This window comes from Mizuhopecten yessoensis, unplaced genomic scaffold (genome assembly GCF_002113885.1).
Source record: "Mizuhopecten yessoensis strain PY_sf001 unplaced genomic scaffold, ASM211388v2 scaffold6727, whole genome shotgun sequence".
NCBI classification, from domain to species: domain Eukaryota; kingdom Metazoa; phylum Mollusca; class Bivalvia; order Pectinida; family Pectinidae; genus Mizuhopecten; species Mizuhopecten yessoensis.
Window position 1 is genome coordinate 12349 of NW_018406694.1, and position 18229 is coordinate 30577.

The window sequence follows — 18229 nt, forward strand, 5'->3', positions numbered from 1 at the left end:
CATTGTCGGGAAATTGTCGAATTACTTTAAGTATTATTCAGTAGGCAATTCGAAAGACAAATACCCGACATTTGATACAACATTTAGCGTACATGTTTAAAATCTGGTATCAGGTGGACTGAGTGGGTGTAATCATGCATCGAACTGTGTGTAGTAAACATTAGGTACGTGTACATGGTGTATAGTTTAAATATATTAACTGTTTATTGGTGGCTGTCTACGTGTTAAAGGTCAGCGTCTGTATCTGTGGTTCTGTCCAACAAGCCACAACCTACCAACTTCAATATCACGCTATGAACTCCTGTTGGGTAACAAGTTCAAACTTCTAACGGCTCCATCAACTGGGAGTTCATAAACCCTGCCTTTGTGAAAGCTCAATGAAGTGAAGCATACATCCATTGAAACAGCTATTTTGGTGTCAGATTATCAATTAACAATAGAAAGTATTGAGACCAAATCAAATTAATGTTTTTATTATTTCATGACTTTATAGTCAAAAAGCAACATCAATAGGAATAAAAATAAACAGCTTTATCTAAGTGCGAATAGGTGAACTGAATAGACACGCGTATCGTTAGTCATCCGGGTCTTGTTTACGGCAGCTGTCATCATTTACGACAAAGTTCATCACTGCATGTGACACCACTTAACCGACCGATACACGGATAAAAGTGGAGGAATTCTGTTGATTTGTAAAGATATGGTTTTATGTGTTGGTGGTTTAGGGAAACCTCTACATTAAAATGAAGTTTGTATCAATCGAAACTTATTGCTGTGGGTGTGCCTTTTTACATAATACACATGCAGTGTATGGTCGTTTGTAATACCGCTATAGGGAACCTATGCACTTTTGTAGATGCAGTTATGGGAGGATTATGGTAATTTGTACGTAAGGCTACATATAGTGTATAGTCGAGCGTGCGTTTGTAGTGCAGCTATAGATCGTGTGTGGCCGTTTAACTGCAGCTATATACAGTGTATGGTCGTATGTACATACAGTTATGGCTAGTATATGGTAGTTTGTACATACAGTTATAAATAGTGTATAGTCGATTGTGCAAACAATTTTAGCTAAAGTACATATGTATAGTCGTTTGTAGGACATCTATAGATAGTGTATGATCGTTTGTACTTTGTACTTAGAGTGTATGACCGTTTTACATACAGCAGATATATACAGTGTATGGCCGTGTGTACATACAGTTATGACTAGTGTTCGGCAGTTTGTTAATACAGCTATATATAGTTATTGTCGTTTGTAGTGCAGCTTGACACATGTAAAGTGTATAGTCGTTTGCCCATAAATCTGCAAGAAGTGTATTTTTTTGTACAGAACAGCTATAGTTTGTGTATGGTTCTTTATAATAAGTTGTAGATAAGTGTATGGTCTTATAGTCCAATAGAAGAGATTATCAGAAAAGACAATCCTAGAAAATATTGTATAAACCGCATGTTCTTTAAATCCGAAAACCTGTTTAAACCAGAACAATAATATACTATAATTGCATTTATCAAAATGCGTGTGTACATATTGACAATGTTTATTATCGTGGGACAGGGGAGCGGATACTAGCTGGAATAGTTAGCCCAATAATCTATCAAAGTTTCTAGAGGAAGACGCTGATAGACGGAGCACAGGTAAGTCTGCACATCAATTACACACACAACGCACGTGCTCACAGTAATGGTTGTAAATTTCAAATACATCTATTCCATTCTAATGACTCTTGTATCTGGTCGTTATCGCCAAGAATACCCCCTATTGTCTGTAACTCTATAGCGTACGTCTCCCATCCGGCTAATGTATATACTCTTCTTCACATTCAGTCGCTATTGCAGAGAGCACGACACAGAATTATTGAACCCGATCGATGGAAGCGAAAAGCTTCGAAACAATTGGACGAGCAAATTTATACCACACTTTGGTATTCAAAATAGATGTGCTATCGACGAAATCCATCTCCTTAGAGGGTCATAGGGTCTCCGAAGACCATCCATTTGGTCAATAACAGAGCCCATGGATGTAACAAACGGCAGGTGCCAAAGCCGATCGCGACCTATCGACCAATCAGAGACGTTCTTAGATGATTCGGTTTGTGACAAGCCTGGCCACGATGTGTAAGCAACGTATGGTTTCCAGTGTAACTAGAGTGTTAGTATGTAGTCTCCGTGCGCCTTTCAATAGGTACTTTTATTGTGTCCTGGGTAAAGAGCTAAGTGACAATTTCTGATATGGACCGTGCAGTGAGCTTGTAGAATTGTAAGTGTGTTTGTATCAATCATTTATATGATGAGTGTTAAACTTGACTGACACTTCTTAGTTTCGTTTTGTCGTGTGAACCAGTATCATGTTAAAAAAGTAAAGCGTAACCGGAACCTGATCATGAGTTTCAGGTGTGCAGGATGACAGATAAGAGCAAAGTGCTGTATGTAAAATGTAAATAATACCGGATTTCGTTATCGGTGAGGTCACGTCGGCATTTCTACTTAAAATTTGTCGCTTTATAAGTGTGTGATACGTACGAGTGTGTGCGGTATATTTGACGAGCCGCGTGTCATTCTCGTGTGATGGTGTAGCTTTATTGAATCCAATGAAGCATGCCTATCTTGCCAGATCTTTGTTGCTGAGGTGGAACCGTTAGATTTGTCACATCGAGTCGTTATCATTAAGGTAGGACGCACAAAATCAGACGCACAATTGTTGACATACCGCTGTGGGATAGGCAATACTCGGTGGGAGAGACGCGTGGTCTATTATTTTGTGTGTGTTATCAAGCGCGAAGTGTCGGTCCACAGTGCCGTATATTGTTTATCTGTCGCAAAAGGTACTTGTGGGCAACTGCCTCGTTTATGGAACTTATTACACACGTCCAATTTATTATCAGGAATGTTTGTTTTGTCTGGGGTAAAGCGCTTGGTGACAGTTTCTTTTAGAAGTTTTATCTATTTCATTTAAATTGTATTCGAGTTTCCAATATTTTTTTGTGATACGGTGTTACTTTCACATTGAATTCCAATTCTATAATAATTTTAAACAAATCCGCTGTGTGTTGAGACCTCTGTGTTCGATAACTTTTACAAACCTATTGCGCTCATAACCCTCGTTTGTGATTTTCAATTCTATCGGTTCCTAGTGGATTATTGTTTACACTCCGCGGACGCCATGCTACGTTTTACGATTTGAATTGCAGAAATTCAGTCATGTATGCATGTGCCATTCTGTGGATTTTATTTCATTGTGTGTTATGTGAGGATGAATCCCTGGCGGCACCACTAAAGGCGGGTTTAGGCGCTCGCCGTATCGCCCGTAAGGAGGGGGATGTGATTTTCGGGGCGTTGCTACCCATGCACAAGAAACCACCGGAAACGACTGTATACACTCGTTCTTGTGGGAAAATATGGGAACAGTACGGCATCCACAGACTGGAAATATTTTTGGAAACTGTTGATAAAATAAATGCAAGTCCCGACATTCTTCCCAATGTTACGGTCGGGTATGATATTCGAGACTCGTGCTGGTATTCGCCAATAGCGCTAGAACAGAGCATTGATTTTATTAAAGATTCGTTGGCGAATTTAGATGCAGAGGAAGCTCGCCAAAATAACTCAACGCCTAAAGGAGATTGTAAAACGGAAAACCGGAAGCCTATTGTTGGCCTTATTGGGCCTGGCTCCTCTCACAATACCATACAGGTACAGAACTTGCTTCAGATCTTCCATATCCCACAAATCGGTTTCTCGGCCACAAGTATGGAGCTGAGCAATAAAAACTTGTATGGCTATTTTTTGAGAGTGGTTCCCTCGGACAAATACCAGGCTCAGGCCATGCTGGACATTGTCATTAGATACAACTGGACATACATATCAACAGTCCACACGGATGGTAAGTAAAACATTTTTTTTTTTCATTACATATTAAATGTGTACGTGGACAGATGATTCAAGTTAAGATTTCAAGTTCAAGTTGACCTCGGCGAATTAAGAATAAACTTCAGCGCATAGGCTACCTTGAGCAGAACAAAACAAACAAGAAGATAAAACAATCATACAAATTGCGTTCCAGGTCCTAGGGAATTTTGTAACTCAACCAGAGTCCGTGCCTACAAATGACGTCATAGTACATTGTATTATAATCTGTGCTTAAAGCATGATATTAATGTTTGGAGCGTGCCACAATGTTCGTCATGCATTCTAGGATACCCTCTGAAAAACGCATATTCTCCAAAAAGAAATATAAATAAACCTATATAGGATTCTATTAAAGTCCCAAAACATCCCCTGTCGATAACCATGTATACAATTTCGAAGATATTCTCTGTCTGGAAAGAACCCTAACTTCCTACTTACACCACAAAATCATGACTTACTTGAGTGCTGTCATGTACTTCAGCACCTAAGCTGGCCAGCCATTGTGGAGATGGTTATAATTACGTAATTATGGTGTGGTGTAGAATGGGTTTACCGGTAAAGGTAAGGCACTGATGTATGTGACTTCCACATGCTAGCGTCTGTCTGGAGAAACAGAAACACTTCTATACCTACAAAACGTTAATTGGTTGGAAGCACGATTTAGTAACTCACAGGAAATCTTGAAATTTTCAACCTTATTTCATGTTTTGAAAAATAAAAATAAAAATAAATCCATTCAGCTTTTTAATTCTCCGTTTTTTTAGCAACCAATTTAACGTGCCGTTTCTAAAATAAAATATAAATGTAAACTGGATATTTTCAAACATCAAAGACAGGAAGTGGTTTATTTTATAAGATTTCAAGCAATAATACTCCACGACGGACCTGCTTAGTATATCTTGTCGAGATGCGCGGTGAAAGCTAGCTACCTGACAGTACCAGTGTTTGCCCAACCCACATGTGCCTCGACTAACCCCCTAGAACATTCACCTACATTTCAACCTGTGTTTGTAAATCGTCGACGTTCCCCGGCATAGTGAAGTCTTTGTATAGGGTAAAAACATGATTACCTTGGCCTTGAAATGACACTTGACGTTAAAGAAAGTAAAATACCTTGGTGATTCGAGATGGGTTTTGTCTACCTGTCCCGTGTAAACTTTGTCACCTTTCCTGTATAATTTTTACCTGTCAGATAAAGAGAGGTTACCTTGCACCGCGTGTTTTAGTTTTCGTTGGGAAGGGCACAATTACATAATAGTGTGAAATAGCGTTATGTACACTGTAACATTCGCAATCGTGATATTGTCAAAAATTCTTCCAAAAGCCTCGGGGGCTTGGTATAGGGAATTTCGTCACTACAAATTTCACAGAAACTCTTTCTTTATACAGATCCTGTTTGTTGTAACTGCGTGTTTGCGTAAGTTTCTCTGAATAAATAATTATATTTCGTAAACTAAGTAAGTGCACCACTTAAACACGTTTCCGTGCAGTATTCGTAAAGGGTTGCCGTCATGGTGTAAGTTACGCATAAACGATTTTGATTATAATTTATTATTTATAAAACGAATGCATTCAACCTTTCCGTGTTGTCGAAAAATATATTCTTCCTTTTTTATAATCTTTTTGATACTCTGTACTTTGTTTTAATTGAAATATGTATATATCAACAAACCAAATAACAAATGAAAATACAAAGTCATTATTTAGCAAGAGTGAGTCAGCAAATTGTTTAAATATGGTAAAATTCATTAAAAAATATGCTGTGTGGGAATATTGTACAATATCTAAAGTATCCAAAGAATCGATTTTCTGGCAATTAAACTCGTCATAACTTGTTCGTTCTGTTTCATGTGTAAATCCGATGCGCCGTGATAATTTTCTGACGTCTTCAGTTTGGTTTAACAACAACATATGAAGTGTATTTTAATAACGTTACAAGAAATTGTACATAAAAATATCGAAAACGGAAATCTAGCCCTTTGATATAGATTTAAAATATTTCGTTTTCAATTTTTTTTATACAAAATACACTTCGTGATATTGTTCTGAATAAACGACGTTTAGATAAGCCATAACAAAATACGAAATCATTTAAATTGAATGTGGGCTGTCTGTGTAGCTCCAATATTGATTCTCAATTACCTTGTGTATGTTTTTCAGTTTCAAGACAGCTATAAGTCATACCAGTATGTCATAAATCATTCTTGATTTTCTCAAATTTAGCTATTAATGAAGCTAGCCATGATAACGGTTACTCTGCTGAAGTCTAGACAACTGAAGCCCGGTTACAGAGTTTAGAAATGTAGCTGTCTATACAATCTAACAAGAACTAAGTGACAGGACTAATTACATGCATCATATTCCTAATACATTATATCGGTCAGTCAATATTAAATTAACGTTGCAATTTTTTGTAAGCTAATAATTGTATAAACAATAAACAACAAGAAAATCGCTGGCGAGAAGTCGACAAGGATTGATGCTAAAGTAGCTGGTATATTCAGATTTGTGAGTCCGGTCTGAACTGTGAAGTTCCTGAGATTCTACAGTGTGTCTATTTTAGCAGACTAGCGAGATTTGTATTTGATATGTCATTCCTGTAGAGGAATGAATGGATGCAAAAAATACATCTCGATTTCCCCGGAGATCCCCTATTTTTGTATAAACAGATGTAGAGCAGTCTGGTTTATGATCGCCAGGATAATGTTTTATTTGTTACGACATGTGTGCTGAAGCAAAATGATAGTTATTGTGAAAAACCTTTATAATCAAACACCTCCGCTTCAGGACCAACGTTTAATCAGACCGGATCTTAAGTGCATCAAATGGAATTGTGAACAGGAAATGGATTAAGGAAACATCGATTATGAAAAAGCCGATTAACAGGAACTGTTTGAATACCAAATGTACATTGTAGGTAGGGTTGTACAAGGTAGTGATGAGTTAACACCAAAAACAATGATACTTCATCCTCATTGACCTGTAGCTGGTGTCATGGCGTGGTAAAATTGTGGAGTTAATATAATTGGGAGGGGGTGGTGGTGGGGGTAGGATTTGGGACATTTTACAGGCAAGTTGACTTTTGACTTTTGCAAAACATAGATGTCAAATCGTTAATCATCCAGTAATATGATAAAGGAACGTATAACGTACTACGCAAACTTTGATAGGACAGACGTTTCACTGAAACGTTACAGAAAACCCTGTTTACTTATAAACCATATCAGAAATGCGCAGATATCATTCAAGTTCAGTACTGATCTGTACTTAAGAATCACTGACTGGATACCCACACAGGACGGGGTCAACTTATCATAACACAGTGTGTGTGTTGACCGATAATGATATAATTTGTCAGCTTGTATGTTTTATAATACATCGTAGTTGTCAGAGGTACCTAATCACCTTACTGACTTTCAAAGACGTCATAGGTGCATGCTTTTACAATACGTGTCCATAAGCTCCCATTGGTGTCTCCTTATGGTTCCAAAGACCCCATGTTCCGAAAGTCCTCTAATCCGGAGGTCCGATATTCCGTTGTCTACACAAAATATATTTACTTCTAATCAAATATTAATTACTTATTTATAGGCCCAGTAGGCGGAACATATTTATCATTTTATTACAAGGATGGACGCATGCAAATAGCTTCTTATATGCAACTGTACTTGTAAAAACCTATAGATTTACAAAGTTATTATATCTATCTGAATTTATCTCATTTCTGTAACTGCGGTTGATCCAAACTCTAACTGTCCTGAAGTTGAAACTAAATTCCGTGCAACAAAAAGATTATCTTTAATATTTGCGAATGAACAAGTGTTCTTGGTTGTATCTGTTTTAAAAATAGTCCATTGTTGACTCATCAAAGTGTGGGAGGAAACCGGAGTACCCGGAGAAAACCCACGTCGTCGGGCAGATGACCAAAACCTTGTCACGTCCGATCGGGGAATCGAACCCCGGCCGCCTTGGTGAAAGGCAAGTGCGCTATCCACTACACAACCCGACCAGTAATACTGGTAGACATGAATTTGGCAAGAAAATCTGTGTCAAACCTCTATTCACAATCTTCAATGAATGATATTGGTCGCATAGATATAAGTAATTTTAAGTAGCATAACATATATCATGTCCACGTCATGTTTCAAGTTAACCTTTCATATATGCGCACGACTATATATATGGAATTGTAAAGGTAAAGATTGAATTGCACTTTCTATAGACATCCGTCACGGTTCCCTGATTACGTAAATTATCTATGAATTGTTTATGAACTAGCATCCTGTTTGAGTTGATTTTAAGTTAGCTGTTTAGAAATGTCAAGGTATAATGTCTCTATTTTCTAGAAATAGAATAACATTTTTTAATTCCATGTGTCAAGGTCAGCATTAGTTTTAGGTAAATATTTCATATACAATGGAAATTACTGACGGCTAAACACCAAGAAGAGTACACATGGCGAATTAGATGGCATTCGGTACGGAGGTAATCGTATAGATCATTATCTTTGTATTACTGAACAATGTTTTGATGAATAAAAGACCCACATATGGAGGTCAATTCGCAGCCAGATATGAGGACGCTATCAAACCAGCATTGATCATTGTTTTCTAGACAAAAACACACATCCAACTGTATTGTATGGACAAACACCATCCTGCATGTTACAAGATTCGCCATGGATTAGATTAAAAGTGGTTCTGGTGAATGAACTTCACATAAGCTTGCACATTACCGGAACCAATCTTGTAATTCTAATCTCCGGAATCGCCGTCGGTATCATGACCGCCCGCTATCGTCCCTAATGATGTTGGTAGAATCACCGTATGTGGATTTGATGAGCTACAGCCGTTATCAATATTTGTTAATTAAACGTGTAATTATATCCAAAAATCAATACCAATTTCGGTGATCATTCGACCGTCCTACCATCTTATTGTAATTCGCGGAAACTCGGTCCGGTTGTTCCTGTATCGTGTTGGTATTTATATACATCTAGCACTGGCTGACACGTAACATGTGTATACCAGAGACCTAAAGTTAATTTAGATCTATGGTGTATACTATTCATTTGACCACACATTTCGACATATCTACGTAAACATGTGACCATACTCACATGTGTACTAAGTCTGCTGACCACATCAACCACATCCTATGTCGTGTATTCATTTGAGTATGTGAACCCTTCTAGACTGGTATAGTCGAAACAATGAAAGTACTATGTATATTGCACATCAGAGTAGATTGGTCATACTAGGACAGGTTACTCCATTGTTGGGATAGTTAATACTATGCAGCGGCTCCTTTATCAGTTCGTTATTGAATAGCGCCATTGACGTCATTGTTGACGGAAGTTTAGAAAAAGAGTATGTCGTTATAAGTTACATGTACGTACGTGTATGAAAACAAGACTTTTCAAGTGTCCTCTATGCAATAAAATCGTTGTACTTTGTTATCGGCAATTTCTAAAAAGAAAGAGGGTCAATCAGAACTACAGGAGGCCTGTCCCTTATAATGTTTACCAACTCATAAGTCAATGACGTGGGTCGATGACAAACTACACTGTACATAGCCAGTAACACTATATCTCATCAATGTAACAATGCCACCTATTCATTCATACACATCTGCTGATCGTGAGACAAATCATCGTGTCTCATGATACCGCTTGTTTGAAGTTGACCGAAAACAATCGTAACTCGCTCAGCGCGTGCCCCACGGGAACCTCTCTCATCATAGTACTCTCCAGAGATTTATCTCCCTTTACTACATCTACAAATATGAGAGGTTTTATTTAATGTTTGTTATTAAGGAATGACATTAAGAATAAATCTGTGATTGAGTCCTATTCTGTATAATCAATCAATTCTTTATATGACTGACCGTGTCTATTGAGTAGTCAGGAAAAAACCAATTTAAAGTTAACGAAGGTATCGTATGGGTTCTGAAAATGACTGTCAGTGTCCATTGAGTAGACAGAAATGAAACGATTTTAAAGTTCACGAAGGTATGAACAACTGCCAACACATTCGGTTATATAAAAGTTGGTTAATTTTCAAATTGTACAAAGACATGAGGTTTACCGGTTTAACAGTTAGTTAACCATGACACTCAACCATAAAGAGTTGGGGACCTTTTTCTCCTACAAAGTCCAGGTAGTACATCTCGAGCACACTATGCTTCTCTCGGGAATACATTATCTCTGTTTCCGATCCGGGAAACAATTGCCATGGACTATGCCGTCACAATGGAAAGATGACGTCGCAAAGCAAAGCATTTTATGATAATGAATACTTAACGCCTGATCAATGAAAAAAGGTGTACACACGGGTAAATTATATTGCACGACAATGTCTGATCAATATATAAAGGTTTACACAGGGTTAAATTATATTGGTTAACACAGGGTTAAATTATATCGCACGATAGCGAATACTTTACGCCTGATCATAACAAATATTTACTCATGGCCAATAAGGCAACCTTTCTCATAATAATTTTATTAGGTAGACGCGAAACCTGTGTCCGTTTTATACATGTATCTTTTGTAGGATGACAAAAAAATGCACAAGTTGGTCACAAGTTATGGGCGGATTGGTCGAGTGGTAAACACTTCGGACTCCCACGCAGGCGGCCGGGGTTCGATCCCGGAAGTCGCCGTACGCATGAAATATTCAGAGAAAGTGTTTTTATCCTGCCCACACAACTCCCAACAACCCAGATGGAGTATACATTGGTCTGGGGTGGATGTTGCGGTATCTGTGCTGTATAGCGTTCACGTGAGGTGGCACTTTAAATGATGCCGTTGGAAGCACAGCCCCACTACAAACAGAGCACAATACATCTCCAGCACATACACAGGCATACACAAATAGGGAGATATAAGCCAAGTGGCACAGGACTAGTAGTTAGCGCCTGATAAGGCAGCTCCTGTGAATTCATCACAATTGTATAAATTAATGCATATGCTAATTGTATTAATTGGATATCTATGTACTATAAAGCTAGATAGGGCGCTGTATCAAATGTTGTATGTTAGCAGTAAAGTCTGCCCGTAGATAATATATAGTTCAATTGTGTTTATGAAAAATATGATGCACCTGTATATGGTGTTGTCATTCTGCTATTTTGGTACATAATCTGAAAAAGAGTACATATAACTAATAGAGATGTCTGCATTAAGCTGTATCATAAATCTACTACGTGTTTACTACGCGATGAATTTGTCACATAATACTTGTTACGGTGTCCATATATGCCTTTGTGAGTTGATGATGAAGATCTGTATGGTCGTATTGTAATGTAATCCACTCTTACCAGGGCGGGTAATATTTCATTACGTGTTTTACATTAGTTCATCAATAACCATCTTCCGTCAGCCAGCCAACTAGGTTGTCAATAAGCGCTATTTTAAACCTGCTATAGCCCTGATGTGTATGCTTTAACCGATTCCGAAATGAAATTTCAAACACGAGAACAAATATTGTAATTTTCTACCAATATACGAAAATAAATTTATTTAGAATATTCTCTGAAAACATCCCTCAAGTAATTAGTCCCCGTCCATTATCTCCACAGCTAGTTTATTACATTCAATCCCCATAAAACGTTAGCGTGACATTTCTTTCCCCCGTAAGGTAAGTGTGGACTGCTCCGAGGTATCTTTCTGGCCGCATACTTTCTATTTCAACTTCATATCTCGCACACAATCGTGTATAACAATTCATTTTATTCACACAAACCATATATATTCCCGAAAACCCGCCTCAGGCTGGAAAATCGCTCGACAATGTTAATAGGGACCAGAAGTAAGAGATCGTTTTTGTCCTGCACCGGACTGCCAACACGTTATCCTGTGAGTGATGTCAAAACCTGTATACTTTCGGCACAGAATATCAAACTTAAAATATTTTGATGTTCAACACATTTTGAGAATACCACAAGTAATTTGCATGATTTGGATGAGATATATGAACGACCCTTGAAAAGATAATGATTTGTTATTGATCAGTAATCTATTATGTAGTCTATTCGGAATTCCTTAATTTTTAGTACATGTCTGGAAATGACTCATAACGATCCAATCTATGACAATCAGAAAGGAATTGTTTCAACTAATGAAAGTATAGTTTCTCTTACAAGTATTCCGTCTTTGCGTATTGCAGAGTTATCTTCTCTTGGGAGCAGGTATTGATCGTTACGTCATTGGTTTGTGTGAGAAAATCACGTCGTTTTCTCAAAAATTGATGACGTTACTCTCTTAAACAAGTGACGTAACAATCAATACCTGTTATCAAGAGAAGATAACTCTGCAATATGCAAAGTCGGAATATAAAACTGTAAATTGCACAAACAATGTGTCGTTATAACTTACACATATAAATAAAAAGGCTTGCATACATAATAAAAGTCTCGTTAACTTCCCGTCTGTTTCCGAGAGTTTAGTTTGGGTTCATGTCCTATTAGGTAAATTAGAGATGTCTAAGCTGAAGACGATAGGTTGCCTCCTTGCGAAAGCGTGGATCTGATGACCGACTGTAGAGTGCGACGTATACCTCACTGAAATACCTTAAGCTTCTGCAGTTCGTGCAGCACTCGATGCATGGGCGTTCACTTATCAAAGAAGATATAGAAGGAAATATGTTGAATATTATAATATCAATGTAAAAAAGGATTATTTCAGGGGGAAATTATGTCTCCTCTATTGTTTTCTTTGTATGTCAATGATTGCGAAATAAATTTTTTAACAGAAGCTACAAGCTATTAATTTATTTTCAATGATGTATGCAGACGACATGGTTTTATTGGCCGAAACTTCTGAGGAATTGCAGAAAATGTTAGATACATTATTACTTTATACAAATAAATGGAATCTTACGGTTAATACTTCTAAAACCAAGATGATGGTTTTCCGTAACGGAGGTAAATTAAGAGAAGAAAATAAGTGGTACTTTGATGGATATGTAATAGATATTGTAGATGAGTTTAATTACTCGGGAATATTAATGAATTTTAATGGTAAATTCAAAAATACTCAACAAAAAATCGCTGAACAAGGAAGAAAATCATTGTTTTCAGTATTAAACGTGTCTAAGAAAAAATATTTTAACGTTGAAATTCAGCTTCATGTTTTCGATACATATGTCTTTCGTGTTTTTAATTATCGAGCGAAAGTTAGGGGCTTTCATAAAGCACCAGATATAGAGAAAATATATTTAAGTTTTTGTAAAAAAATATTAGGGGTTAAGAAATCTACGGCAAATTTTATGGTTTACAAGAATTAGGAAGATTGCCTTTGGAAATAATTAGGAAATTTAGAATGTTTAAATACTGGTTAAACTTAAAACAAACTGACAATTATGTTTTACAAAAATGTACATGCATGTTATCAGGAAATGTTAGAAAATGGTAGTGAATGGATGAATGGAGTAAGAAACGAACTATTTAGAATGGGAGTAGGGTACATATGGCAATATGGAGATACCTGTACATCCGATTATATTATGTGTATGATTAAAGGCAGAATGAGTGATTTATTTAAGCAAGAATGTAAAGAAAAAATAGATTCATCTTCTAAGTGTTCACTGTACAAGTTTATTGGCAATTTTGTTTTTGTTTACAACCATATCTAACAAAACCAATAGGAAATACAAATCTGAAGGAAATTACAAAAAATAGACTGTCGTCTCACAAATTAAATATTGAGATTGGTAGGTATAACAATGTAGATAGGATTGAAAGAACATGTGCACACTGCAACAATGGGGATATCGAAGATGAATTTCATTTTATATTAAAATGTGAATGTTTTGTAGATTTAAGAAAGCGTTTTATTAGAAATATCACTATGAAAGACCTAGCATGTATGAATTTATCAAACTTATGGAAACAGTGAATAAAAAACAGTTAACAAACTTAGCCAAATATATTAAAGTAATAAGAAAAGGAAAGACTATGTACCAATATAAAGAGAAGCGTCTCTCTACACTATACCAATGGGTATGTGAGTGTGTATTTGTGGGTGTGTGTGTATTTGTGGGTGTGTGTCGATATGGGTGTGAGTGATTGTATTGTTTATCCTTGTATATGTTTACTTTGAACTGATGAGCCGTAAGGTTCAAGGTAATAAAGAACAGAACTGAACTGATGAGCCGTAAGGTTCAAGGTAATAAAGAACAGAACTGAACTGATGAGCCGTAAGGTTCAAGGTAATAAAGAACAGAACTGAACTGATGAGCCGTAAGGTTCAAGGTAATAAAGAACAGAACTGAACTGATGAGCCGTAAGGTTCAAGGTAATAAAGAACAGAACTGAACTGATGAGCCGTAAGGTTCAAGGTAATAAAGAACAGAACTGAACTGATGAGCCGTAAGGTTCAAGGTAATAAAGAACAGAACTGAACTGATGAGCCGTAAGGTTCAAGGTAATAAAGAACAGAACTGAACTGATGAGCCGTAAGGTTCAAGGTAATAAAGAACAGAACTGAACTGATGAGCCGTAAGGTTCAAGGTAATAAAGAACAGAACTGAACTGATGAGCCGTAAGGTTCAAGGTAATAAAGAACAGAACTGAACTGATGAGCCGTAAGGTTCAAGGTAATAAAGAACAGAACTGAACTGATGAGCCGTAAGGTTCAAGGTAATAAAGAACAGAACTGAACTGATGAGCCGTAAGGTTCAAGGTAATAAAGAACAGAACTGAACTGATGAGCCGTAAGGTTCAAGGTAATAAAGAACAGAACTGAACTGATGAGCCGTAAGGTTCAAGGTAATAAAGAACAGAACTGAACTGATGAGCCGTAAGGTTCAAGGTAATAAAGAACAGAACTGAACTGATGAGCCGTAAGGTTCAAGGTAATAAAGAACAGAACTGAACTGATGAGCCGTAAGGTTCAAGGTAATAAAGAACAGAACTGAACTGATGAGCCGTAAGGTTCAAGGTAATAAAGAACAGAACTGAACTGATGAGCCGTAAGGTTCAAGGTAATAAAGAACAGAACTGAACTGATGAGCCGTAAGGTTCAAGGTAATAAAGAACAGAACTGAACTGATGAGCCGTAAGGTTCAAGGTAATAAAGAACAGAACTGAACTGATGAGCCGTAAGGTTCAAGGTAATAAAGAACAGAACTGAACTGATGAGCCGTAAGGTTCAAGGTAATAAAGAACAGAACTGAACTGATGAGCCGTAAGGTTCAAGGTAATAAAGAACAGAACTGAACTGATGAGCCGTAAGGTTCAAGGTAATAAAGAACAGAACTGAACTGATGAGCCGTAAGGTTCAAGGTAATAAAGAACAGAACTGAACTGATGAGCCGTAAGGTTCAAGGTAATAAAGAACAGAACTGAACTGATGAGCCGTAAGGTTCAAGGTAATAAAGAACAGAACTGAACTGATGAGCCGTAAGGTTCAAGGTAATAAAGAACAGAACTGAACTGATGAGCCGTAAGGTTCAAGGTAATAAAGAACAGAACTGAACTGATGAGCCGTAAGGTTCAAGGTAATAAAGAACAGAACTGAACTGATGAGCCGTAAGGTTCAAGGTAATAAAGAACAGAACTGAACTGATGAGCCGTAAGGTTCAAGGTAATAAAGAACAGAACTGAACTGATGAGCCGTAAGGTTCAAGGTAATAAAGAACAGAACTGAACTGATGAGCCGTAAGGTTCAAGGTAATAAAGAACAGAACTGAACTGATGAGCCGTAAGGTTCAAGGTAATAAAGAACAGAACTGAACTGATGAGCCGTAAGGTTCAAGGTAATAAAGAACAGAACTGAACTGATGAGCCGTAAGGTTCAAGGTAATAAAGAACAGAACTGAACTGATGAGCCGTAAGGTTCAAGGTAATAAAGAACAGAACTGAACTGATGAGCCGTAAGGTTCAAGGTAATAAAGAACAGAACTGAACTGATGAGCCGTAAGGTTCAAGGTAATAAAGAACAGAACTGAACTGATGAGCCGTAAGGTTCAAGGTAATAAAGAACAGAACTGAACTGATGAGCCGTAAGGTTCAAGGTAATAAAGAACAGAACTGAACTGATGAGCCGTAAGGTTCAAGGTAATAAAGAACAGAACTGAACTGATGAGCCGTAAGGTTCAAGGTAATAAAGAACAGAACTGAACTGATGAGCCGTAAGGTTCAAGGTAATAAAGAACAGAACTGAACTGATGAGCCGTAAGGTTCAAGGTAATAAAGAACAGAACTGAACTGATGAGCCGTAAGGTTCAAGGTAATAAAGAACAGAACTGAACTGATGAGCCGTAAGGTTCAAGGTAATAAAGAACAGAACTGAACTGATGAGCCGTAAGGTTCAAGGTAATAAAGAACAGAACTGAACTGATGAGCCGTAAGGTTCAAGGTAATAAAGAACAGAACTGAACTGATGAGCCGTAAGGTTCAAGGTAATAAAGAACAGAACTGAACTGATGAGCCGTAAGGTTCAAGGTAATAAAGAACAGAACTGAACTGATGAGCCGTAAGGTTCAAGGTAATAAAGAACAGAACTGAACTGATGAGCCGTAAGGTTCAAGGTAATAAAGAACAGAACTGAACTGATGAGCCGTAAGGTTCAAGGTAATAAAGAACAGAACTGAACTGATGAGCCGTAAGGTTCAAGGTAATAAAGAACAGAACTGAACTGATGAGCCGTAAGGTTCAAGGTAATAAAGAACAGAACTGAACTGATGAGCCGTAAGGTTCAAGGTAATAAAGAACAGAACTGAACTGATGAGCCGTAAGGTTCAAGGTAATAAAGAACAGAACTGAACTGATGAGCCGTAAGGTTCAAGGTAATAAAGAACAGAACTGAACTGATGAGCCGTAAGGTTCAAGGTAATAAAGAACAGAACTGAACTGATGAGCCGTAAGGTTCAAGGTAATAAAGAACAGAACTGAACTGATGAGCCGTAAGGTTCAAGGTAATAAAGAACAGAACTGAACTGATGAGCCGTAAGGTTCAAGGTAATAAAGAACAGAACTGAACTGATGAGCCGTAAGGTTCAAGGTAATAAAGAACAGAACTGAACTGATGAGCCGTAAGGTTCAAGGTAATAAAGAACAGAACTGAACTGATGAGCCGTAAGGTTCAAGGTAATAAAGAACAGAACTGAACTGATGAGCCGTAAGGTTCAAGGTAATAAAGAACAGAACTGAACTGATGAGCCGTAAGGTTCAAGGTAATAAAGAACAGAACTGAACTGATGAGCCGTAAGGTTCAAGGTAATAAAGAACAGAACTGAACTGATGAGCCGTAAGGTTCAAGGTAATAAAGAACAGAACTGAACTGATGAGCCGTAAGGTTCAAGGTAATAAAGAACAGAACTGAACTGATGAGCCGTAAGGTTCAAGGTAATAAAGAACAGAACTGAACTGATGAGCCGTAAGGTTCAAGGTAATAAAGAACAGAACTGAACTGATGAGCCGTAAGGTTCAAGGTAATAAAGAACAGAACTGAACTGATGAGCCGTAAGGTTCAAGGTAATAAAGAACAGAACTGAACTGATGAGCCGTAAGGTTCAAGGTAATAAAGAACAGAACTGAACTGATGAGCCGTAAGGTTCAAGGTAATAAAGAACAGAACTGAACTGATGAGCCGTAAGGTTCAAGGTAATAAAGAACAGAACTGAACTGATGAGCCGTAAGGTTCAAGGTAATAAAGAACAGAACTGAACTGATGAGCCGTAAGGTTCAAGGTAATAAAGAACAGAACTGAACTGATGAGCCGTAAGGTTCAAGGTAATAAAGAACAGAACTGAACTGATGAGCCGTAAGGTTCAAGGTAATAAAGAACAGAACTGAACTGATGAGCCGTAAGGTTCAAGGTAATAAAGAACAGAACTGAACTGATGAGCCGTAAGGTTCAAGGTAATAAAGAACAGAACTGAACTGATGAGCCGTAAGGTTCAAGGTAATAAAGAACAGAACTGAACTGATGAGCCGTAAGGTTCAAGGTAATAAAGAACAGAACTGAACTGATGAGCCGTAAGGTTCAAGGTAATAAAGAACAGAACTGAACTGATGAGCCGTAAGGTTCAAGGTAATAAAGAACAGAACTGAACTGATGAGCCGTAAGGTTCAAGGTAATAAAGAACAGAACTGAACTGATGAGCCGTAAGGTTCAAGGTAATAAAGAACAGAACTGAACTGATGAGCCGTAAGGTTCAAGGTAATAAAGAACAGAACTGAACTGATGAGCCGTAAGGTTCAAGGTAATAAAGAACAGAACTGAACTGATGAGCCGTAAGGTTCAAGGTAATAAAGAACAGAACTGAACTGATGAGCCGTAAGGTTCAAGGTAATAAAGAACAGAACTGAACTG

General features: G+C 37.5%; 1 protein-coding gene across 1 annotated transcript in view; it reads left to right on the forward strand.

Moving 5' to 3' along the window:
• Positions 1-2105: 2105 nt before the first annotated feature.
• Positions 2106-18229, forward strand: part of LOC110452574 (metabotropic glutamate receptor 1-like) — a 113300-nt gene continuing 97176 nt past the window's right edge. The window contains exon 1 of the mRNA XM_021501184.1: positions 2106-3883. Within this exon, the coding sequence (XP_021356859.1) occupies positions 3202-3883 (682 nt within the window). The 5' untranslated portion in view covers positions 2106-3201. The remainder of the gene's footprint in view (positions 3884-18229) is intronic.